This window comes from Mesitornis unicolor, unplaced genomic scaffold, assembly GCF_000695765.1.
Source record: "Mesitornis unicolor isolate BGI_N332 unplaced genomic scaffold, ASM69576v1 scaffold27012, whole genome shotgun sequence".
NCBI lineage: Eukaryota > Metazoa > Chordata > Aves > Mesitornithiformes > Mesitornithidae > Mesitornis > Mesitornis unicolor.
In genome coordinates this window covers 1-22,018 of record NW_010167558.1, presented here as the reverse complement: position 1 = coordinate 22,018, position 22,018 = coordinate 1, and the positions used below count along the sequence as shown (strand labels likewise).

The window sequence follows — 22,018 nt, the reverse complement described above, 5'->3', positions numbered from 1 at the left end:
TGTTATTTCTACTGTTTTCAGCAGAAGCTGAGACCTGCTTATGTTAGGCTTAAATTTATCTGCAACACATTTTCTTTAACAGAAATCAGGTATTATTTGGGCATTTGTGCATACTGAATAGAAAATAGCACAGAGATCAAATTCTTAGTTTCCTTTATGTATATTCAAACATAAAAATATATTATATATTCTCAGTGACACTAAATCAGGAGTAATTCACCTATTTCAAGCAGTGTAACTGAAATCAGCATCTGTTCCAAATGTCTTTTTACCCAAGGAAATTTGAAAGACAAATATTCAAATGCAGATTCAAATGTAGTTAGAAAAAAACAACAGAACAAAAATCCTCGAATCTACTTTACTGTTGGTAAAAGTACACAGACTGTTTTGCCTGATGAATAATTATTAATGAAGTTATAAGCAATGCTGGAGTTTCACCACTCCATTTCTTAACCAGCAATAACCACCAGGAAGATTCACATTTCTTTTTGGAGATACAATAGCATCCTGCTTTTAAAATACTAACCTGCTGGAACTTTGAAGCCATCTTAATCTCATAGCCCTAGAATTCAGCTTCTGATTTTTTTTTTACCCTACACTTAACGAGAAGTATTTTCTTAATTGTATTATGAACAGCAGAATAATGTAACATTGTGCTTTGAAACCCACTGGTTTGCCAGTTTATCCTCGTAAGCAGGATACATGCTTACCAGCAGGATAAAGGCAGACCTCCAGAAGATTTACTTACCAAAGGATCCAAACACTACATTCAAGTTAAAAAGGCATAAGGCCATAAAATTATCAGGGCAGATGCCACATCTCTTTGTGTACACCAACCTCTTCCTCTTCACTCACTGATGCATGATAATTGTGAAAGGAACTTCTCCACCAGATCTGTCTCTGCTTTGATGCTTTTCTTTAGGGACAGAGAAATACTCAAACAAGTTCAGATGAAAAAAAATGAAAAAAAAAAGTTTGCCGATCCATGTAGACCAGCATGAGCTGCACTGGATCATAGAAGAAAAAAATTCATATAGAGAGAATGTGCATTCGTATGACCAGTGGCATAAATAGTTACACTCCAACTTCAAATTATGTAAGAATTTTTCAGAAGAGTCTCTGATCAACAAAGTCTATAAAACTTGGTTATACCAATGGCACATATTGTTAGCCAGTATTTTTGGGCAGAAAGAATTATAACATTTCTATCAATACTAAAGATTTTCCACACACCTCTCCCCAAAAGAAAAAAAGTACAAGATGCAAACCAAAAATTAGTTTATGTTCTGTTCTTAGGTCCCTCATCACAGAAATTCATTCCCTATCACCACCAAGGAAAGTCAAGAAAGAACTACTCAGAGAGTACTTTTTTCTTAAAAAGCCACTGCTACACATTTCTAATCTATTTTTTGAGCTTAGAATATTTCTTTCTGAAATTATCCCACTTCTTTTGAGTATTTCTGTGTGAAATAGCTATGTTTCTTTTCTACATTACTCTTTTAAAAAAGAGTGGGGTTTTTTTCTGCAATGAACAGGCTCATAGACTATCATAAAAGGCCTTTCATGATTCAAAACCAAAATTGTTCATGGGACATGACATTTATGTCTTTCCCAGAATAATAAATAAAAAGGTCCTCAGTGCTAGGATCTGGAGTTCTTTTAGCTTGTTTTGATTTGTGGGGCTTTTCTTTGGTTGTTTTGTTTTGTTTTTTCAGGAAAATTCTATGATTTCCCTTAGTATTCACTCCAGGCAGAAAACCTCAGTAATGCAGAAAATATAAATTTATGTTGTATTATATTGTGTATTGTTGAATTTACAATATCCTTGTTTGAGTAGCTCAAAGGGCATGAGTCAGAGGGTAGAATGAAGAATGGAAATAATGCTGGATTGTAAGAAGCAGCTTTCTGTAGTTGGTTTCTAGCTTCCTGAAAAAGGGACTTTTTGTCTGTAATTCATGCATTGATACTTATCATTGAGTTTGTCATTAGAAAAATGACATTGATCTTTATGAGGTTATTTTCTCAGATCCATCCTAAAATAAACAAAAGTCTGTGGTGAAGGTTATTAAGGCAGAGAACCAAATTACTTCAGCAGACTTTTCAACTAACCACTAAGATGTTAAAAAAAGGCCATTAATGTTCACATTGGGTGCACAGTAGGCACATCCACTTGCAACCACAATTTTTGATCCAATTTTTTCAGGCTTAATACCTTATTTTGGGACAAATATTCAAGTTTCAATAGCTTTATCTTTGTTTCTGATATAGTAATGGATACCTCTAATTCTTGGTATTTACTCATCTTTAATATTACTCCAAGCTGATTAGAAAGGGTAGGGGAATCTAGGGTTATGACATACCTACTAACTTCTCATGTTTCTCCTGAACGTGATGTGATGGCTTTAGAATTCTGTCTCAGATTCTCATCAAAAGTACTTTATATGTCAAATAGAAAATTGCCTTATAAATATCTTCTTTGATTGAGAAAGTGATATAAGAATCTTAAACATTTATGAATTGTGGCCTTTCTTCTGTTCTTGAAGGTGAAAAAAACCATAGATTCTTCATATTTTAAAGCATTAGCTGGAAATCAAACTGATATTTTACTTTCTCTGCCTTTTTTTAGGGCTTTCATCATCCCATAACTGCAAGATCACGGCTATGAGCTTACTTACCAAACTTAAAAGATGCAGGGCAAGTGTCTGTTTTGTGGAATAACAGAAGTGCCCCGTTTTTTTCTTGTATGTCAAACAAAATATCTATTAATGCTTTTACAAGTATTTTAGTAATAAAGAAAAAATAAGTCGTGCTGTCACTGACATTTTATTTGCACACAAAAAAAAAATCTCTCCATTAGGGAAGCCTTTGATATTGATGCAAAATCTCCATTTTGTAGATACTGCAAAAACAACTGACTTATTCTCCCATGAGAGCTAGGTTCTTCCATGGTAGGTCCAGATTCATTTTTCCTTTGGAACTATGGGAACAATTGGCAAATTTCTCTCAGTTTGCATCCCAGAACAATCCAATAATTTAAGGAGCTAAGTCTTCATGTAAGAAATATTTGTTGCTTTTCAATTAAGAGAAGATGGAAGAAGCTATGCACAGCTGGGACAATGAAATATGTATGACTGCAAGTACCTGAGAGGTGGTGTTTGTGGCCACAAAGCCAATAAAAAAGGTACGTGGTGTTATTCATGTCTCAGAATAGACTAGATTACTACTGGAAGAAGAGTTGCAAACTGCTTGGAAAGAGTTGTGTTGATGTATAGTTTATTCTGAACACATGTAATAAAGCATTCTAACCTGCTGACCCCAGGCTGATTCTAGGCCAGTGGATTTCAAAAATAAGACAGAGAAAAGAAATATTCAAAGTCTTTCTATTTGTTACGAAAATAAAATTGTATTCATTGGTTTGTTTCTTTAATACTGCTGGTTCCTCTCTGTTCTTTCCTGATGTGTCAGTAAAGTAAATAATTAATCATAGTGAAAATTAAATTGTCAGAGTTATCAGTCACACAGTTAAGATGCTGTATTAGCTCAAAGAGGCAGTTCACAATGCTCAGAACTATTATTTTAGACACTGTACAGGACCATGTTGATACCACTGCATCATGTTAATTACTTGTATTATTGAGCTTTCTTATGCCAACATAAAAAAAAGCTAGAAACTTATTTTAAAACTATAAAAAATATAAACTAATATTCTGCAGACAGTAACCTCAAAAAAACCATAGAGGTTGCTGAATGTACACAACATAGGTTAGAGTTCAGCTTTTTCTTGATTAAAGCTGGGTCAGATTGTTAGCTCCTCCAAAATACAAAGATAGTCTTGCAATGACACAATTTTTGATAGTGAAGGCATGGCCTTATAGTATCTTTCTGCATATAGTTTCTTCCTTCTTTTCTTCCCTTAGTTTTTGCTAAATAAACTCCACTAGGTGCTCATGCATAGAAATAGGAGGAAAAATATTTCATAGATTGTAGTATCTAATGATACTTTTCCTATTTCTCTCCTGAATGAGAAATTGCTTCTTAGACCACATAAGTCTGCACTGGTGGCGGCCACATCACTGAGAAGGAATTTCTTTCATGGCATTCTCTGTGACTTAATCACACCACTGCAGATTTTTTTTTTCAGCAACAGTAAAATTTTAAGTATTCAAATAGCCGAATACCATTCGTAATTACTTCTAGAAAACTTTGAAGTTAGAAGGGGCTGGAGGACTAAGGGAGCTAAAAATAGGAAGAATAGCACTTGTTCCATCAGATGTCCTAAAGAATCTTTATTCCTCTTAGGAATCTCTCCTTGCTGCTTACTATGAAAAGAGTGATCAATTATCAGTGCAGCAGTATTACCAAGTCACAGGTAAAAATCATCAGGTAAATATGTTTTCTATCTTTGTTGCTAGAATTGCTTTTCACTATTACATATAAACAGTAAGAGGTATATAAAGAGTGATCACTTACTACTTGAAGTAAAGAAAGATACCCAAATCCTACATTATCAAAGTTTACTTTCACGTTTTTCCATCGGGCACTTTGATTGTTTTTTATGAGTTCCTCGCACTGACTAAAATTGTTGATTTGGTCGACTTCAAACCTTTCATCAGTTGTGGTGTTAACACAGTAGTAGAACTTCCCAGCAAACAGATTTACTCCCATGATGCTGAAAATTAGCCAGAATATAAGACAAACGAGAAGCACGTTCATGATGGATGGAATTGCTCCTAAAAGGGCATTCACAACCACCTAGTACACAAATACAGGGGGGGGAAAGAAAAGAGTGTAAGAATATTAACAGCAATAAAGGTTTGCATTCTGTTTTACCAATGCTTAATAAATACTCTGAACTCAAAGTTCAGAAACTAATACCATAAATGTTAAAGCTGTACATTAGTAACTGTTTGAACATTGCACTGTTCTTTTAAATATTTAACATTAAAACATGTAATGAAAGGAAAATAAGTGAGAAAATAAAAATAAAAATAATTGAAAGAAAAACAAGAGAAGACCTGGTGGTAGTAAGATGAAGCCTTATGACACTTATGTGTTTATATAAAAAAAGACAAATGTGTTAAATATAAATACAGACATAAAGAAATTCTAAAGATGCATCAAATTATAGTTTAAAAATGTTTAAAGAAAAATGGCAACATGTAGATTTGATCAACATAGCTTTGAAATTTAAGCTGAAAACACAAATGCCATGAATCTAGAAACTAAGCTCTGCATTAAAAGGATTATGCAGGAATTAAATACATATCTTTATTGCCTTATTGTTCCATGCAAGATTATAACAAAGATTAATTTCTTTGTATAGTAAAGCAAGACAGTTTTGCAATATATGTCTACTTGAATCAACATAATTTATTTCAAGCTCCAGTCTTATTGTTTCATGTATTGAGTTTAAGTCAGTAATAATACCATTCATTTATTTAAAGAAGGACACATATCAAGGACATATTTAGGGGTTTTGACTTTGAATTTTAAATTACTTGCGGCCAGTTGCCTTCTAGCCACTTGCAGGCAAGATTTCAATAATTGCTTATGTAGACAAAAAGTATATTTTTTTCTGATATATACAGTAATTAATAACATGTGTCTGTCAGAGCTGTCAAAACTTTTGTGATATTTGGCTAATAGCTGAGCAATCATTTCTTCTTAAGTATCTAATACCAGACCTCACTTACAAGTTATAGTTTATTTTTACTTTTTTTTTCCTCCATAAATCCTGTAGGACCTGGTAGGAAGGTAAAATAAAATATATAGTAGGGCTCTGATTCTCAGTATTCCAGTTCCTGCAGTAAGACAGGAAAGGATTGGCATGGACACTTAGGTTATATTAAGGTTTCTTAGTTCATCTTTGTTCTCTGTTTCTGCAACCTAAAGGGATCTTCCCCACTACCAGCATAATTCTGAGCAAGCTCAGTGCTGCTCAATCTTACTAACTGTATTTCACAGTCTCTTGAAGGCCTTTGGATGCAGAGTACTGTGGTTGTGTTACTCGTCACTCAGCACCCTCCTCCTCCCAAATGTTATGGCCAGAAATTAGGACCCGTTCAGAGATCTTAGGTAGAAATGGTATTTTCAGGGCATTTTTTCTTCTCATTTTAAGGGCCTCCTCCATTGCCAGACAGTAGAAATGGGACCTTTCCGTAACTGAGAATTATCCCTATCTTTTCTAAAACCATGATTTTTTTTAAATTTAGCTTTTCTTGGCAGCTTCTATTTCTGCTGAAAATTCTAAAGGAAGCACGCTTGCTTCTTCAGATTTCTTTTATAGAAAATGTGAAGTATCTAGGTGATATATGCATTAGCTAGCCAATTAAAGAAAATTCAAAAGGCTAACAAGGTCCCAGTAACATTCTGAACACAAAAAACTCTTTTCATGTGAATGAGGTAAATGTTTTTTACTATTCTTTGGGAAAAAGAAACCTGTTGCTACTTAACTTGATGTAACTGATATCAACATAAAAATTCCTAATGCAATGATTCTGGAATTTATTCCAAGCCTAACTTGATCTGTAACACTTCATTTTCCTATTACGGATTTGAAAATCTAGGCCACCTAGTGCTTGTCTTATATCTATATATGTGGGATTTTTTTTTTTAACTTCACCCATAAAAATGTTCTGGATGTGTTATACTGATTGAATCCTTCTGTTTAATGTTGGTGAAAAACCTGAAAATAAAGATGTAAAGAAAGAAAGATGGGAATTTAGTCCTGCAGCTTAAATAAATTAAGGTTACCTGTGCTCACATAAAGAATGGTTTTGTATGAGCGCCTGCAGTAGTTACCTTTTTAACAACCCTGAGATCCGTTGGACTACAGCACAGACCCAGAACAGGCAGCAGAATACTAACACCTACAGTAATTGTTACAACAATTATCAATTGATAAGAGTTGTAAGAAAAAAGATTTCTACAAAATGCCATCAGTGTGTCTCACATCTTCAGACGAACAGGTAATGCAGCCTTGCTACTGAGACTGCCAAAAGACCAGCTGCATCTTTTTGAGTAAGAAGTGAACAGCTTCCAGCAACTGTTCCAACAACAGTTCCAACAATTTATTTTATATAGGTCACTCAAAACCCATCAAATGGTAACAATTTTTGGTCACTACTGACCTGGCCTGGATGCGAACTGGTGACCTAGAGATGAAAGGCTCTGTATCCTATTACCAACCCCTTGAGCTATCCAGTCCCCCTGGAAGGTTTTTTAAGAAAAGAAGAAAACAAAATTAAAACTTTTAGAAGTTGTTTTCTGTTTGTGCTTTTTTTGTTTGTTTGATTTTTTATTTTTTTCCCCACCAGTGTTGAGCCTTTGCCCTGTCAGATTTATAATGTAAAACTGCACTTTTACATGCTGGTCAGATGCTCGGCTGACTGTAAACTCCACCTTAAGAAGAAGTCTTTAATTTCTTCAACATATACAGTTGGAGGCAATTGCTTTATCAGTGTTTTTCTATTTACTTCATTGATATTTGCTTTGGGAATAGCTGAGGTATATCAGGATAACCAGGACATTAGCTTATATAATATATATCCAGGTTAGCACCCATATATACACACACAAGACCTACACACATACGTTACAGCAAATGGACAAAAAAGAGTGAGAACCAATTGAAAAGATCAATTTGCATTTCTTAATGAGTTGAAAAATTAGCAAATAAAAATTGTCAGTCTTGTTGAAATGAGTCTGTAGTGGGTTAAAAATGCTGTCAACTGCAGCTCTTATTTTTGCTCAATCTTCAAATCTAGATCAAATCTAGATGTGATTCTAAATGCATTTTGTATTTTAAAAGGAGCTGTGGCTTTGGGCTTATTTTCTGTTATTCCTTGATACAGAATATAACACCAAAAAATTGGAAAAAGATGTTTACAGAGTTGTTTGTTTAAATTACCTATGGATTACCTCAAGGCTGGGATCTTGTTGGTCAGGCTGACTCCGGTGAGCAAGCTGCAAAAGCCCAAGCTGATTCTGCTTGTTCACCTTCCTATAGCTTCAGGTAGGTGGAACAGCAATAAGTGCAAATAAGAAGCAACACCTGACACCTACAAAGACAAATGGGCTCTAGACTATTTTACATCTCAGTTAATAATCATCCAGGAAAATAAAAAAAATCATTGTGGGAAACCATGTCTGATCTAGAAGAAAGCAGTATTTCATATATATACAGAATTTTTTCATGCTTACATTTTCATAACATTTATCTTCCAACATCAGATATATACTTAAGATGAAAGAATTACTGCAATGCTAATTATCTCTCTTATCTTCTGGCTCATATAACATGTCAATACAAATTAGTAGTACAGTTATTGTTTCTTGTTTGCTGTTTGTATTTATTTTGACAACTTTGTATATTTTTTGACAACTGTCCAAAGACAGCAAAATGGAACTGAAAACCAAACCAAAACAAAACTTTCACTGCCAGAGCTGTGAGTATGTATAGAATGAGGACTGTGCAAAGTATCAGCTTATCCCTGCTGCATGAGTAGACTATAAGGAAGCTTTACTAGATTCATCCTTGCTGTGGGACACAGATCTGAAACACATAGTGAGATATGAATGTATAATAGTTCCCACAACAAAATAGCTTCAACAGATCCTGGCACCTCAGCAGCTACAGGCTTTCCAGGAATTCCCACATTGGACCTGCCTCATGAACATATCAGGGATGCCTGAAATCTGTAAACAGACCAGGAACAATCCTCAGTAGTACTTATCCATTTTTCCATAACTTTTGCAGATTCTGTGAAGAAGTTCCAAACTCTGTCCCTGATACAGATGAGGAGGAAGTTACCATCTTTGGGATGGACAGAAGATTATAGGACTATGTCTGGAACATTCCGCCTTCTTAAAATTATGTACTTTATTTGCCTCCGCTTTGGAAGTTGTCAGCTTTGTAATTTTAGGCTTATACAGGAAAGATTCCAAAGATTCCCAGACATTTGATGTGCCAGATCTCATATCAGAGTCCTTTGAAGAAGTGCATCAAAGGCTAGAGAGGTTATTTAACTGTTACTTCATATTTTTTTCTGCACGTACATGCTCACCTAAGATTCATATACACAAGCACAGAAAACCAAATAATTTTTACTTCACCAGGACTCATGAATGAAATCAAACCTTATTTTCTATGCATGCTATGTGGCCCTAACAAGCACAAGAGATGTTCCTCCTGTACTCAATTCCTTGACAGCTGGAAAAGCCTGAGAAAGCCTTCAGGAACTCCAAGGAAGAGAAATAAATTGTGGGCTTGAATACATATGTTCAAAAAAAGGAATAATTTCTTTCTTTTTAAGTGATTATCTATACAGTCACACAGTCATAAACTTCAAATAGTGCTTGTTACAAAAAGCCATTAATCTCTCTTTTAGCAGCCCAAAGGTTGGAGCCAGTTGTTCAAAGATAGCCGATGCAGTGGGAGTCTGACAATAGCATACATAGCATAAGCCACATTTGAACAAAGTAGGAAAATTCATTCCTGACTCAAATGAAACACTGACACTGCCTCGGGCAGAATTTGAGAGTAAGCTAAGAGTATCAACTTGTCTTGAACAAGGATGAGGCAAGAACATCTGCCAGAATCTCCCCTGCTCAACTAGCCAAAGTCCAGATGTAACACAAAGCTGCCAGAGAGAGCATCTGCACTGAAAGATGAAGAAGTGAGCAAATAGACATTCGTTTAGATTCTTGATCCACCACAGAGGTAAGATTACTGGAATGAGCAGGTAGGTATGTTGTGAGTGGACAGTAATGGAAGCTCAGGTGACATACATGATCTGAGTTTAGCATGTTCTCATAGTGAAGGACTTTGAGAACATCACACAAGGAAGACTAGAAGATGCTGAAACCACACAGACTTGACTATACGGTGGGTATCAGGTGACAGACAGGTGTACTCTCAAACTGTGGAGCAGTTGATGCAAGGAAGGAAAAGGCATAAAGAATACAGTAACTTTCCCAATCAGGGGATCGAAAGAGCATCTAAGAGGGACCATGAAGAAAGCCCATACCTGAATCAAAAAAATTAGCACTATCTGAATGAATAATCGGAATCATCTCTCTCTTGAGAATTATCATCCCTTGCCCAGTGCAATAATGAAACAACAGCTATTAGAGAACCAGTGCATCAGCTGATTTATTTGTATTATAGCAGCATAAGTATGCCATTGGACCTTCACAGGCCAAGCACTAACATGGCGAGATCAACTGTCCAGCAGCTTGAATTCAAAGTATGGCTGCCCTTCATGTGCTTTTAACTGATAGCTTTTCCACTGTCACTGGATCCTCTATCATATGTGTATACTATGCATTTTCTAGTTTATCCATCATGAAGCATGGGCACATGTTCCTATGAGGCAAGTCATAAATATGTAAGAGGAACTTCTCTATATGCAAATAATGGTGTTTTCCAAAGACTGGTGCTTACAAAAATAGACAGATGCTCATAAGGTGACACACAAACAAAAAAAACTTTATGAAAACCAAATTTAGGAGAGATATGCACCTATTCTGCTCGTTTATGTCCCTTTGATAGGAAGGAAGACCCCTACATCAAAGAAGTAAAAAAAAGAAAAAAAAGCAAGCAAGCAAACCCACACCCCCAAACCCCCTGGATTTTGCTAATTTCGCGGCAAAACCAGATCCTCAATATCAATTACCCTATTGACAAACCCTTTTGAGAGGTAATTAGAAATGCAGAGGTAGCTAGTATAGAGCAAAAGGTACCCAAGAATTCATTAAAGTAACTTCTCAAAAAAATATTTGAATGGCTCATCAGTCCTCAGGGATGAAATTAATCTCATAATTGTATCTATGAAGAATGTGGAAATTCTTGCAGAGTATCTCTTAGTAAGCTTTTCATACTTTAGGGACCATAGGTGGCTTCAAGTTTATGAGCTGGTGGTTTCTGGCGTTTCACTACTGTATACATAAATATAAACTGGAACCTGGTAGATCTGCAATGTGATGTGAAACATGGAACTAGATTTTTAGAAGCACCTTAAGAAATGTGCAATTCCTTCAGTTTTCTTATTTTGTTTGTCAGGTAAAAAGAGGATAATTGTGGACCTGCAGGGTAACCAGTGGTGATAAAGTCTTAATCAACAAACAAAATCAACAGGGAAAAAAAACCTCCAGCAAATACAATTTTCATCAATTATGAGACCATCCACCAGTGCAGTAATGAAATTTGCTACTCTTCAGGTTTGTGCAAAGATTAACAAGGGTGGAGGTGAGCTTAAAAATTTAAATAATTCAGATTAAAATTGTGAAATCCTTAAAATAATTCAGTTGAAAGATGCCCAGTTGATGATCACTGTTCAAGTTAATTTTTATCGTTAGGGCATCTTGTGACAGAGATCACTGAGATCATCATCAGCAATGTACTATCCCTAGATAAAGTGTAAACAAAAATGGCCTAATTCTTTCTCATAGGCAGAGGTTTTAAACTAGGTAAGAGACAGTTTTGAACTTGTGAAACAGTGAATTGTAACTTAAAACTTAAAACTTAAAATTAAGGCAAGATTTCTGCTGATTTTACTCCGAATATGATGATTTATACATAACTATACACATGCATGCACAAGAAAACAATTTTTCGCTTTTTAAATTTAGCATTTGCCATCTAAAAATCACACCTTGTGTAATACCTTTTTCATCCTAAACAATTTAGAACAAGTTATAGAGTTGAAGAGATGGGCAAATGAATGGCAAAACAGGGATCTCATCCGAATTTCTACTGGTTTAAAATACCCCAAAGCCTGAAAATTCAAAGTACTGTTTTCTTACTCAGTAAGAAACATGACGTTTGGGAGCAACTTGTTTTCCTAAAATAAAAATTAAAAAAAATAAATTTAAAAAGTCACTGAGATTAAAATTTTCAATAATCACTGATTTTTCCAAGGTATACATGCAATGTAAAATTCTTGTACGAGTAGTGTAGTATACACTCTGTGTTTCCAGTCTCTCCTGGAAAATAGGGACCATTTTGTTTTTTCAAAGCAGCACCTTCACTCCTGTTGTTCTTCCCTGCATGCAACCTGTGAGTGTTTGTAGGTGGAGTGGCAGGGGGCTGAATGTGACAGAAGTGGTTGGGGCAGTCCCTTTGTTCTGGCCAAATAATAACAAAAATTCTATAGTAATGGCTTCCTGTTCTCCCTGGTACTACAAAATAGATGATGAAAACTGCCTTTCTCTGAAGTTAGAGGAGCCACTTCTACAAGTCATAACACAGCAGAAAGTCAGTGGGAAAGGAAGAAATGGGTATGGAGCTTAAATTAGGAGAAGCTACATCAGTTGGAAAAGTTGATCTCACAAAGGCAATGGAGGTACCCAACCTGTGGGCCAGCAGACAGAATATAAACACTGCCCAGGGCAGAGGATTAAGACTGGTCCTCAGTGGAGGCTTTGGGATCTTTGCGGCAGCTGCTTAGTGTGAGGTTTGGAGGTGCCCACAAAGGAAGATAACTGATGATGTAGTACAGGAAAAATATTCCCACACAAGATACCCTAGCTCATCTGAGTGTATGGATAGAGTTTGATGGAAGAGGGATGTCATGTATGGATATAGAATTATTAAAAGCTCTTTGTGTTGAAGGGATGAAGTATTTGTATATTCCTACAGCAGTAATGTAGATGGGAACTTTTATTCAGACGTAATCAAGAAAATTTATTACATTTTTCCAACATTTGTATCAGATAGTAAACCATCTTGCAATGAAACCTAGCAGATAAGGACAGAATGGGGAGGGAGAAAGGGAGAAAGGGAGAGGAAAACCAGAGGAAGAGAGACAGAGATTGCAATAATTCTTTTACTTGTCACTACATAGTTTAACAAGACGCCTCAAAACTATGTACTTCTCATTGGGTAGCTTAAAATGGGTACATTGGGAAGAACCATGGTGCATATGCTTGATGATCAGCTATGAACTGGCTTTAGAGACAATAAAGGATGAAAAATATTTCTGTGAATGTGCAACCTACTTGACATGATCCAAATAATGATTAGAAGGAGGAACTTGGTGAATCTTAAAACGTAAATTTATCCAAGTTATTAAAGTCTTCTAATTTTCAATTAATTACTCCACTTTATATGTCTCTTAATGGACTTCTTGTGAGAAACTCTCGTAACTTTGCCCCACAAACAGAAATCAGGGTGGTACACCATGTTTGTATGAATGCTTGATCTATAAAACATTATGCTCAGCTGTTCCAGTGTTGGCCTCACTGTAGAAAAAAGAATCAACTAAGCCAAACAACAATAAAAAACCCAAATAAAAATAAAACACCCCCACTCCCCCTGAAAGAATTACAAGAAGAAAATACACAAACCTCCCCAAAATCTCTTATATCAAATAAGAATTTCCTATAACCAAACTTGTGTCAGTTACCTTTTGTTATCACTGGCCAAAGAAGACTGAATTCAAATTCACAAAAAGGATTTTATATGTTGTATGATGACTCGTGTTATCTATATACATCTGGAGTTATTTACTTAATGTCACATATAGGGGTTTAAAAATTATGCAAACATTTAAACTGAAATTATATAAATACCTATAGTTGGGAATATTCAGATCATAGTACTTTGGTGTGTGCTTAAGGTATTACAAATAATGTTCGAAACTTTCTATGGGATTTTTTTGAATGTATGTAGCTATACATTGAGTAACAGAGTAAAGCACAGATCTTTCCAAAACAATGCAAAAGCCAGATTCAAATATTTTAAAGAAAGCCATTTTTTACCTCAGTTAAAAAACAAACAAACAAAACAACTAAAAATTTAAAACTAGCTGAGGTACCTTTCTCCTGCCAAAAGAACTCAGATAACTCTAAATAAAAATACTCAAAATTTTTCATGGTATTTCTATAACATCAAAAATTTCAAAGGATTATTTCCAAAGATTTAAGGCAATTAAGAAGGGGGTGAAGAGTGAATATATATTATCTACTTTGGTCCTACTAGGATTCTCAAAGATTGTTTCTCCTTTTAGCCCTAAAACCACAATGCAGTGATTAGTCACACTGTAATAATTGAGGGTAGAAAAGGGCAAAATACTGTACCCATAATACAGATAAGGGGAGGAACCAGTGGTCCACCCCATCCAAGCTGAAGAAGGGTTATCCTATACGAAATAGAAATATATAGCCTGTTATTAGTTGTGAATCTGTAATGACAGACACTTGATGTTATGTTTTGTAACTCAATCATATGAGAAATGTTTCTTTTCTACTAATGAAGTCTGGAGTATTCTTGAAAATGCCTCATTAACGCTTTCCTAGTAAGGGGATCTAAGGAATAGCCATTGAATTTTAGAGAATATTTAAGACATCAAATACTCTAATTTAGTTTTACAAGTTATGAAATTGGACTGGAAATTTGAAATACAGTAAATGTTTAAAGCCATCAGCCAGAAATATGCATAAGGCATGCAAAACTGAAAGCGCAAGTGGATTTCAGATTGTTTGCTGCCTTCTACTATTTCTCTAATAAATAAATCAAGCACGGCATGACATGCTTTATATTGAGAAATTAGACACAAATGCATGCTTTATTGTCATTTAATTCTCTAACTTAGCAAAGCAATGTATACTCAGTATTCTACATTTACAAGTAGCATACCAATTCAGAACTAGCGCAAAAGCATTGTATTGCAAGTACTAAAAAGTTAAACAAAAAGCATTGGGTATATTCAAATCTCAGTTTGCAGATACTTCTACTCAGTACATACACTAATTGAGATGAGAATATAAACCCTGAGACAGAAATTTAAATTAAATTAAAGCAATTCTTTACTTTGCCTTCCAGCATCTGGGTGGAGTTGGTTTTGAGATTCAATATAGAAAGTATTAAATTTTCTCAGAAATCAGTATACTAGCAGGTATTTTAAATGCCTTGACACAGCAAAAAATTCACTTCTGTGCTCAAAGCAAGCACAGGCTATGGACCCCTTGTACCTTATTTTGGTGCAAGTGATCAATATCTTTTATATCCACTTTAGAAAGATAATTTATCCCATTTATGAAACAGCACAACAAAAAGTCAATTTCTAACTACAGAGTATAACTGAAGACTTCTAAAAATGTATTTAGGGATAACAGAATAGTTTTTACTATTTACTGACTATTTAAAATGCTGTATTCTTCCAGTTCATCAGAATGGTAAACTATTTAAGAAAAACTTTGATTTAAAGTAGACGACAACTTAGCAGATTGTTTTACAAAAGGATGCAGAGTTTTACATGTATGTTTTACATACATTCCACTTTTGTGGAATACCTATGATCTGTTATATTTTCAAGGAAAAACTTGCAGTTTTGAACATGGTGGTAAACGTTAAAACTGTAAATAGGTGCTGAATAAAAATTCAGCTTGTTTTGTCACAGCTCAGTGTAGGTATAGGCAATATAAGAAAGCAAACAGTGTTGATTTATTTTTACTTTCTGTTGGCAGATAAAAGAATCTGGTTTTATAGTTTTTTTTTTCTGAAATGAACTCAGTTTCTGAGAGGACTATAATTTGACTATAGTCTTACCATGAGCTGGTCAGTTATTTGTTATTTGAATCTTTTTACTGTTCGTGAGTCATTCATAAAGTAATGCTACTATCTGTCAGTCGGCTGTCACAAATACTTGCCAAGTGCTTTGGAAAAACCATTTTCAGAAGTGTGTGTAACTAATAGTAATGATAAGGCCTATAGAGATGGCCAGTCAAATTTGCTAAGTGTCTGGAATTAGGTTCTCCTTGATTAACATCAATATTGGAGGAGAGAGCCAGAAGATTTTTTGCTTTTCCAGGTGTGTCTGTGATTCCTACACAGTAAGTTGCTCGTGAATTATTCATGTTGGTATCTGAAATTCTATCATATGATTTGGCTTCTGGCATAGTTTCATAGATACTCAGTGAGACATAAGGGAAAGCAGTAAATAGATTTCAAATAACAGGTACTTTCTTTGAGCATGAATATCCTAAGTCTTGTAAGTGGAAAATTTACTACGGCAATCATGTAAGGTTTCCATACAGAAAAATGGAATAAAACAATTTATTTCTGCAATAAATTTCCACATTTTCTCTCTAGAAATGATCTGGTTTTTTTCCAATATCATCTAAAGAGCTGCATTTCTGTCCTTGTGTAACTTCTATACTGGTCTCCCCATCCTCCTGCAGCTGACCAGAACATTATTAAAAAAGTAAAGCTGACAGCAATTTCCCAGCATTTTTCTGCACAAAACCATATTTATCTGAATGTTCATGAACAGTAAGTACAAAGAGAAAATGGCTAAATCAAATAGTCATTCCAAATATAAATAAAAATTCATACATTCTTTAGTACTTGACCAGCTCTTCCCCTGCTGAGTATCAATTCATGAATTTCAAATGAGAAAACTGTTAAAAGTCAATTTGCTATACGAAACTGAAATTTATTAATCTAGTAATCATTGGCTAACAATATTTTTTCTGATGCATTCTGAAGTAGAAATATGTAGCCTGATGAATACAATCTGAGGAACAGAATTCTAAGCCTCAATTTGGCTTGATTAAGCTTAGATTTGTACCTAAAGGTTGTTCAGACAGTATATTCCAGGCTATTCCCCAGATTTATGGTTGACTTGAAATTCATTAGTGCATTGTTTCCTCTTATGCTTCCATCAAGTAGCAAAAAGCATTCTCTTAAAATATATTTCAATGACATGCATATAGAGTTAGTTTGTATTCAGTGGCTTTAAGGAACAGAAGGTATAAACAAATGAAAAAATAAGTTAAAATGCTTTCTTGAGTGAGATGAATAGTAAGCAGGGCCTCTAAATTACTCGGAATAAGAAAGAAATAAGCTTGTATTGACTACTGAATAGAGATTTGTTGAAATAATAAAAGCATTTACCTTACAAATAGAATAATTTCAAGAGAAACCAAATAACTTGATTTGTTTTTAAAGTCAGCCAAACTCAGAAATAGATTTAAACCACTAGCAGGTATGAATATATCTCTAGTACCATCTAGTAAAATCCAGTGAGCTTATACCAAAGGTGGTTTATCAGATATGAAGAAAAATGAAGGATTTCAACTGGTAACAGAAAATATCTTTATTAACTAACACTAAATTAGATTCCTGTATAAATATTGTGATATGTTTATCATTTAAAAAATTAATAAAATCTTGTTACATTTTATCCATTATAAAGCATCCGTTAAGAGAGTTCATAATTGGTAATTTCAAAGCCTTATATGGAAAACTCCTGAGATTGGCTAGAAAGTAAAGTAACCTTAATGAATGTAACTTCTATGTGATACTGCATATGGATTTAGGTGGACTGATGAAGCTTTTTGCTTATCTGTTAGTAAAAGATATGCAATAGATAAAAAGATAGTGCAGCCTTTCTGCATGGACTTGTCATTCCTTATTCTGCATGCATGGGTTCTTTCTATGCATGCATAGTTTCAGATTCTTTCATGTTGTCTTACCCTCATGCCTTCAAATCGTGACAAGGCTCTTAGAGGTCTCAAAGCTCTTAGTGTCCTAAGGGACTTAATGGCACCAAGTTCAGAGTAACCCAATGCATTTGCTGTTAAGCTAACCAAAGAGACCTATATGAAAACAGGAAAGTAAAAATTATTATATTGTACACACTACTTTACATACCATAGATGTGAGACATAAACTTCTTTAGAAGAATCTAATTTTGGTTCACTTTCTTCAGGAATAGGAAGTCTTTTAAATAAAAAAAAAAAGAAGTAGTATGAAAGAAGAGTAGGATAGATGAATACAGAAACAAAAACATCATAAGGTAACAATATCTGGAAACATTAATTCTTCTGAATTTCATATTTTGCTGGTGATTTGAGGGCATTTAAAACCACAAAACACATTGAATTGATCTCTCCTTTTTACCAATTTAAGTATTGCTCTCACTTTTGCTTTGTTTTACAATGCTGTTGGGATCAGTAATTACAGCTGATGTTGCCCATTTGATTGCTTACAACTGAACAGGAAAAGATTGAAGCCTGATTTGAATTAACAGATGGGTCACAGAGCAATACTGCTCCTCTGGAAATTGGCAGAAAGGATTGTTTTTTTTATATTCAGTTACACTGACTATTCCTTTTCCCTGGCTGCTGAATTTATGTGCTCTACAGTCTGACATTAACCTGGATTATGTGGTTTCTTAAAGACCTTATAGAAAGAGTTCCGTAGGCAGCAGGTGCAATAAAGTCTTATATCCACAGGCCTTTATGTGTTCTGCATCCTTACATTACCTCAGTGAGAAACACTATGAAAATACAGTGAGAATATTCTACATTTGTTATGGCTCCTGCCCAAAATACTACCTTCTGTTTTCATTTCTCCTAAATGCTCCTTCATTACACTGTTATAACGGCTTATGTATTTATTTGGCAAAAAAATGGCACAATGATCTCATGTACTCTTTCACTATAAGGAATAATGCATCAGGTAGAAAGAACTCTAGGATAGTGCTCTTTATGAACCATATTTAAAAACAAGAGTTATATGTGAAATCTTTAGCTTTTAAAAGTTAATAGCTTTTTTGTACTTGCCAAACCTGAGATTTAGCAACCCACAAAACTAGATCCTACTGAAACCTGAATTTCTTTCATCCAGCTAATTCATCATATTACTGAAAACTTTCAGACTTTCAAGCTGCCATAATCTAAAGACAAATTAAACAAAAATATCGAGGTGTGTAAATCCAGGATGTAATAATGAGCTTATTCAGAGACCTGGATATGCATTATACCTTCACACAAATCTGTTGAATTTTCACATTCACAAGATGGCTGCTATGGATATTATGATTTCAATAAGATTAAAAAACCCAGATAAATATAAAAGTAACACATAGTAGATGTACTACATACATCAACAATCAGGAAGTCCAGCCAGCACCAGGCATTAGTAAAGTATGTTTGATAGCCATAGGCCACCCACTTCAGCAGCATTTCCAGAATGAAGATGTAAGTGAAGACCTTGTCAGCATATTCCAGCATGGTCTTGATAGTTTTGCGCTGTTCAATATATATGTCTTCAAAAGCCTATGGGTAAACACATTCAAAGATATTTATTGTTCCCTTTTGTCACTGCATATACTTAATGTTGTAACCACAAAAACAAAAAGGCAACAAAAAAGGAAGCAATCTTTCTTCAAGAAAAGTCATGGGAGTGTCACTTCTGTCTGATGTTTCCTTTTCTGAGAATTCAGTATATACATGTTTTTCCCATATGGAACTCTATTTTCAATCTCACAGGAGGGAGAAGCAGGTATTATACAGCAACCACTTCACTGGTCAAAGATGTTTATTTATTTATTTATTGCTGATAGTGAATTATTCTTCTCAAATAATTTTCCGTACTCACAAAGAACACTGAATCTGCACAGTGATGTGCCTGAACTGAATTCTACTGAGATAATTTGGTTTGTATGCAGGTAGATCAAAATCCAGATTTTTCAATATCCAGAGCCATAGCTGTAAAGTTGTCAGGACAATGATAATATGATGGATATTATGTTTTTAAGTCCAGCTGTGTTTTGAAAATTTTAAGTAATAAATCATTAAACAAGTTCTTCCTTTCTTAAAAAAATATTTATTTATCTAAATCAAATACTTGTTTTACTGTATTAGTTACATTTCATGAAATACATAAAATTTCTGAGATCTTTGCAATGTTACTTAGGGTTTTTTGTGTGTTTTCATTTTTAGACATTTGAAAAAACTTATAGCTTCTGCTCTCTTCTCCAAGAATTTTTCCCTTGAATTGTTTTTAAATTTTAATTATGCTATTGTTTCTTATGGAGAACAATTGATTTTGTTGTATTGAAAGAACTGAAATGATCTGCTAGCTTGCAAAGATTTGGATATTTATTGATACTAACATTCATTTTTACCCAGCTTGCTTTTCAATCTTTGCATCTGTCAGTTCAAATGATTAGTGTTTGTCTGTCAGCCATTGAATTCACATCTGTGTATCAGTAACTTTGGATACTTAGATCAGGCATTATGGTACCTGACACTCATATGTAGTCACTAACAACTTTATCTCACAAAACGGTGAAGAGCAGGCACATACTATTTCCAGACACACCCTTGGCAGGAATGTCTGCTCCTTGCTCCAGTTCCCCTGGGACAGCGATTTGCAGGCAGCCTGCAGTGGGCCTGTGCCTGCCACATTTCCCAGCTCTAATGACAGTGAGACTCGCCTAGAGTGCAGCCTAGAGGTGAATACTGAGATAAAATACTAGCATACTACCCTGAAGCATTTTCACAGAATAAATATTCTGTAGATGACAAGATGCTAACATTGTGGGATCTCATCTCAAGCTTCTTCTAAATACAATGATGGAAATACACCTTTATCAGATCTTTGCCAGTACTTTTCTCTCATTTAAGTTCTTGTCTCTAAAGACCTTCTCCACTTGGGAGCATGAACCAAATTCAGTAGTGTAGATGTGAGTATTTTGTTATTTTGTGGATTTGAAATACAGGGAATGTGTCACATGGCATTGAGTAAAAATTGCTTATTTGATGACTGTATTTATCTTAGGCCAAGGCAAACCAGAATGATTCTTTAAGATTTAAGCGAAACAAATGATAGGTATAACCATAGACTACTAGCCATTAACAGTATTTTAAAGTGTTGGGAGTGGTCTGAAAAGTTTATAATACAACATTGCAAATGCAATTTTGTTTTATGACATAGGAACTTAAGTAATTAATCAAAAGGTAGATGCTAGACAAGACTCTACATTATCTCAGGGCAAGTAGTTTGCCTAAGAAACTTCAGCTCAGATTGTATCCAGGCTCACCTTTATTTAACAGTTCCTTTCAAATTTCTTTATTCTTTGTCATTATTTGTATTTGTGAAAAAACATGTTACTGGTGTGTTTTGTTTCCTTTGTTGTTATAGATTTATATTATGGTTGACTTCTTTCTATTCTGCTCTCACATATTTAAAGCAAGTTCATGATTTTACAGATATGAGTACTTAGAAGCATCAATAATTAATTCTTACTCTTAGAAGGGAATAATTACAAACTTACTCTTTCTTGCTGTTCTAACACATAACATTTTTAAGACTGTAAAAGCCAGTTCTGGCTCTTGCAAGGTATTGTGAGCTGTTTATGCCATTATAGTTACTTCAAAACTTCTTTATTTTCAGCAGTGACAGTTCTTTTCCCCGAGTTATATCAGTAAACACCAGAAAAACTAGAGAGCAAACTCAAATAACAAAGTTAAATTTGTTCTGTTTTTCACATGTTGTCGCTGTCCCTGCTTCAGGCATGTCACTATCACTTTCAGCAAAGGAGCCGAACTCTCTCTAATCAATTATGTCTCCTCTTCTTTTTTTTTTTTTCCCCAACATATTGCTGAGAAGAGACCTTTTTCTATAATTCTTTCAAAGACCTGACTAAAATTTAGTCCTGTCATTTGAAGACAGAGAATTGTGTGTTCTTTCTGGTAGAGAAAACTAAGTTAAAAACAATGTTTGAAGAGCCAACTTTTAAGAAGTTTTCTGATGATATTGTGCCATTCTGTTCATGTTTTACTTACCAGAGCTCCACTACTGAGGAGGATCATAAAAACAATGAAAGTCTCAAACCAGTTGTGTTCTACAATCCTGAAGCAGGTTTTTCTAAGGTTCCACCACTGCTTTCCTCTCCCTTCTTCTATACTTACTTGACAGCACTTGAACCTTCGTACACAGCCTTTAAAACAGTGTATGTATTGAGGGGGGGAAAAAGAAAGATTTTATTGATTTGCATTAATTTTTGTTATGCATTCTGTTAATGTTAATGTTAATAATGTTAATGTCTGATGCTATCTTTCCAGAAGCTGTGCTATTTAGTAAAAACTCAATACATTTTCACCTTGATAGCCTTCTCTTTTTCCAAGGCAAAAAAAAAATAACACTGAGGCAACTGGAATATATAAATAAATCACAGGTCACAGAATGTTTGGTGTTGGAAGAGACCTTGAAAGATCATCCAGT

At 34.6% G+C, this 22,018-nt stretch overlaps 1 protein-coding gene across 1 annotated transcript in view; it reads right to left on the bottom strand.

Annotated features, from left to right (window-relative positions):
* LOC104536184 (sodium channel protein type 1 subunit alpha-like) overlaps positions 1-21,741 on the bottom strand; it is a gene marked incomplete at its 5' end in the record, with an annotated part of 29,949 nt that extends 8,208 nt beyond the window's left edge. The window contains 4 exons of the mRNA XM_010178738.1: positions 4,471-4,752; positions 17,479-17,601; positions 18,892-19,065; positions 21,580-21,741. Coding sequence (XP_010177040.1) covers positions 4,471-4,752; positions 17,479-17,601; positions 18,892-19,065; positions 21,580-21,741 — 741 coding nt within the window. The remainder of the gene's footprint in view (positions 1-4,470; positions 4,753-17,478; positions 17,602-18,891; positions 19,066-21,579) is intronic.
* Between the last annotated feature and the right edge of the window lie 277 nt (positions 21,742-22,018).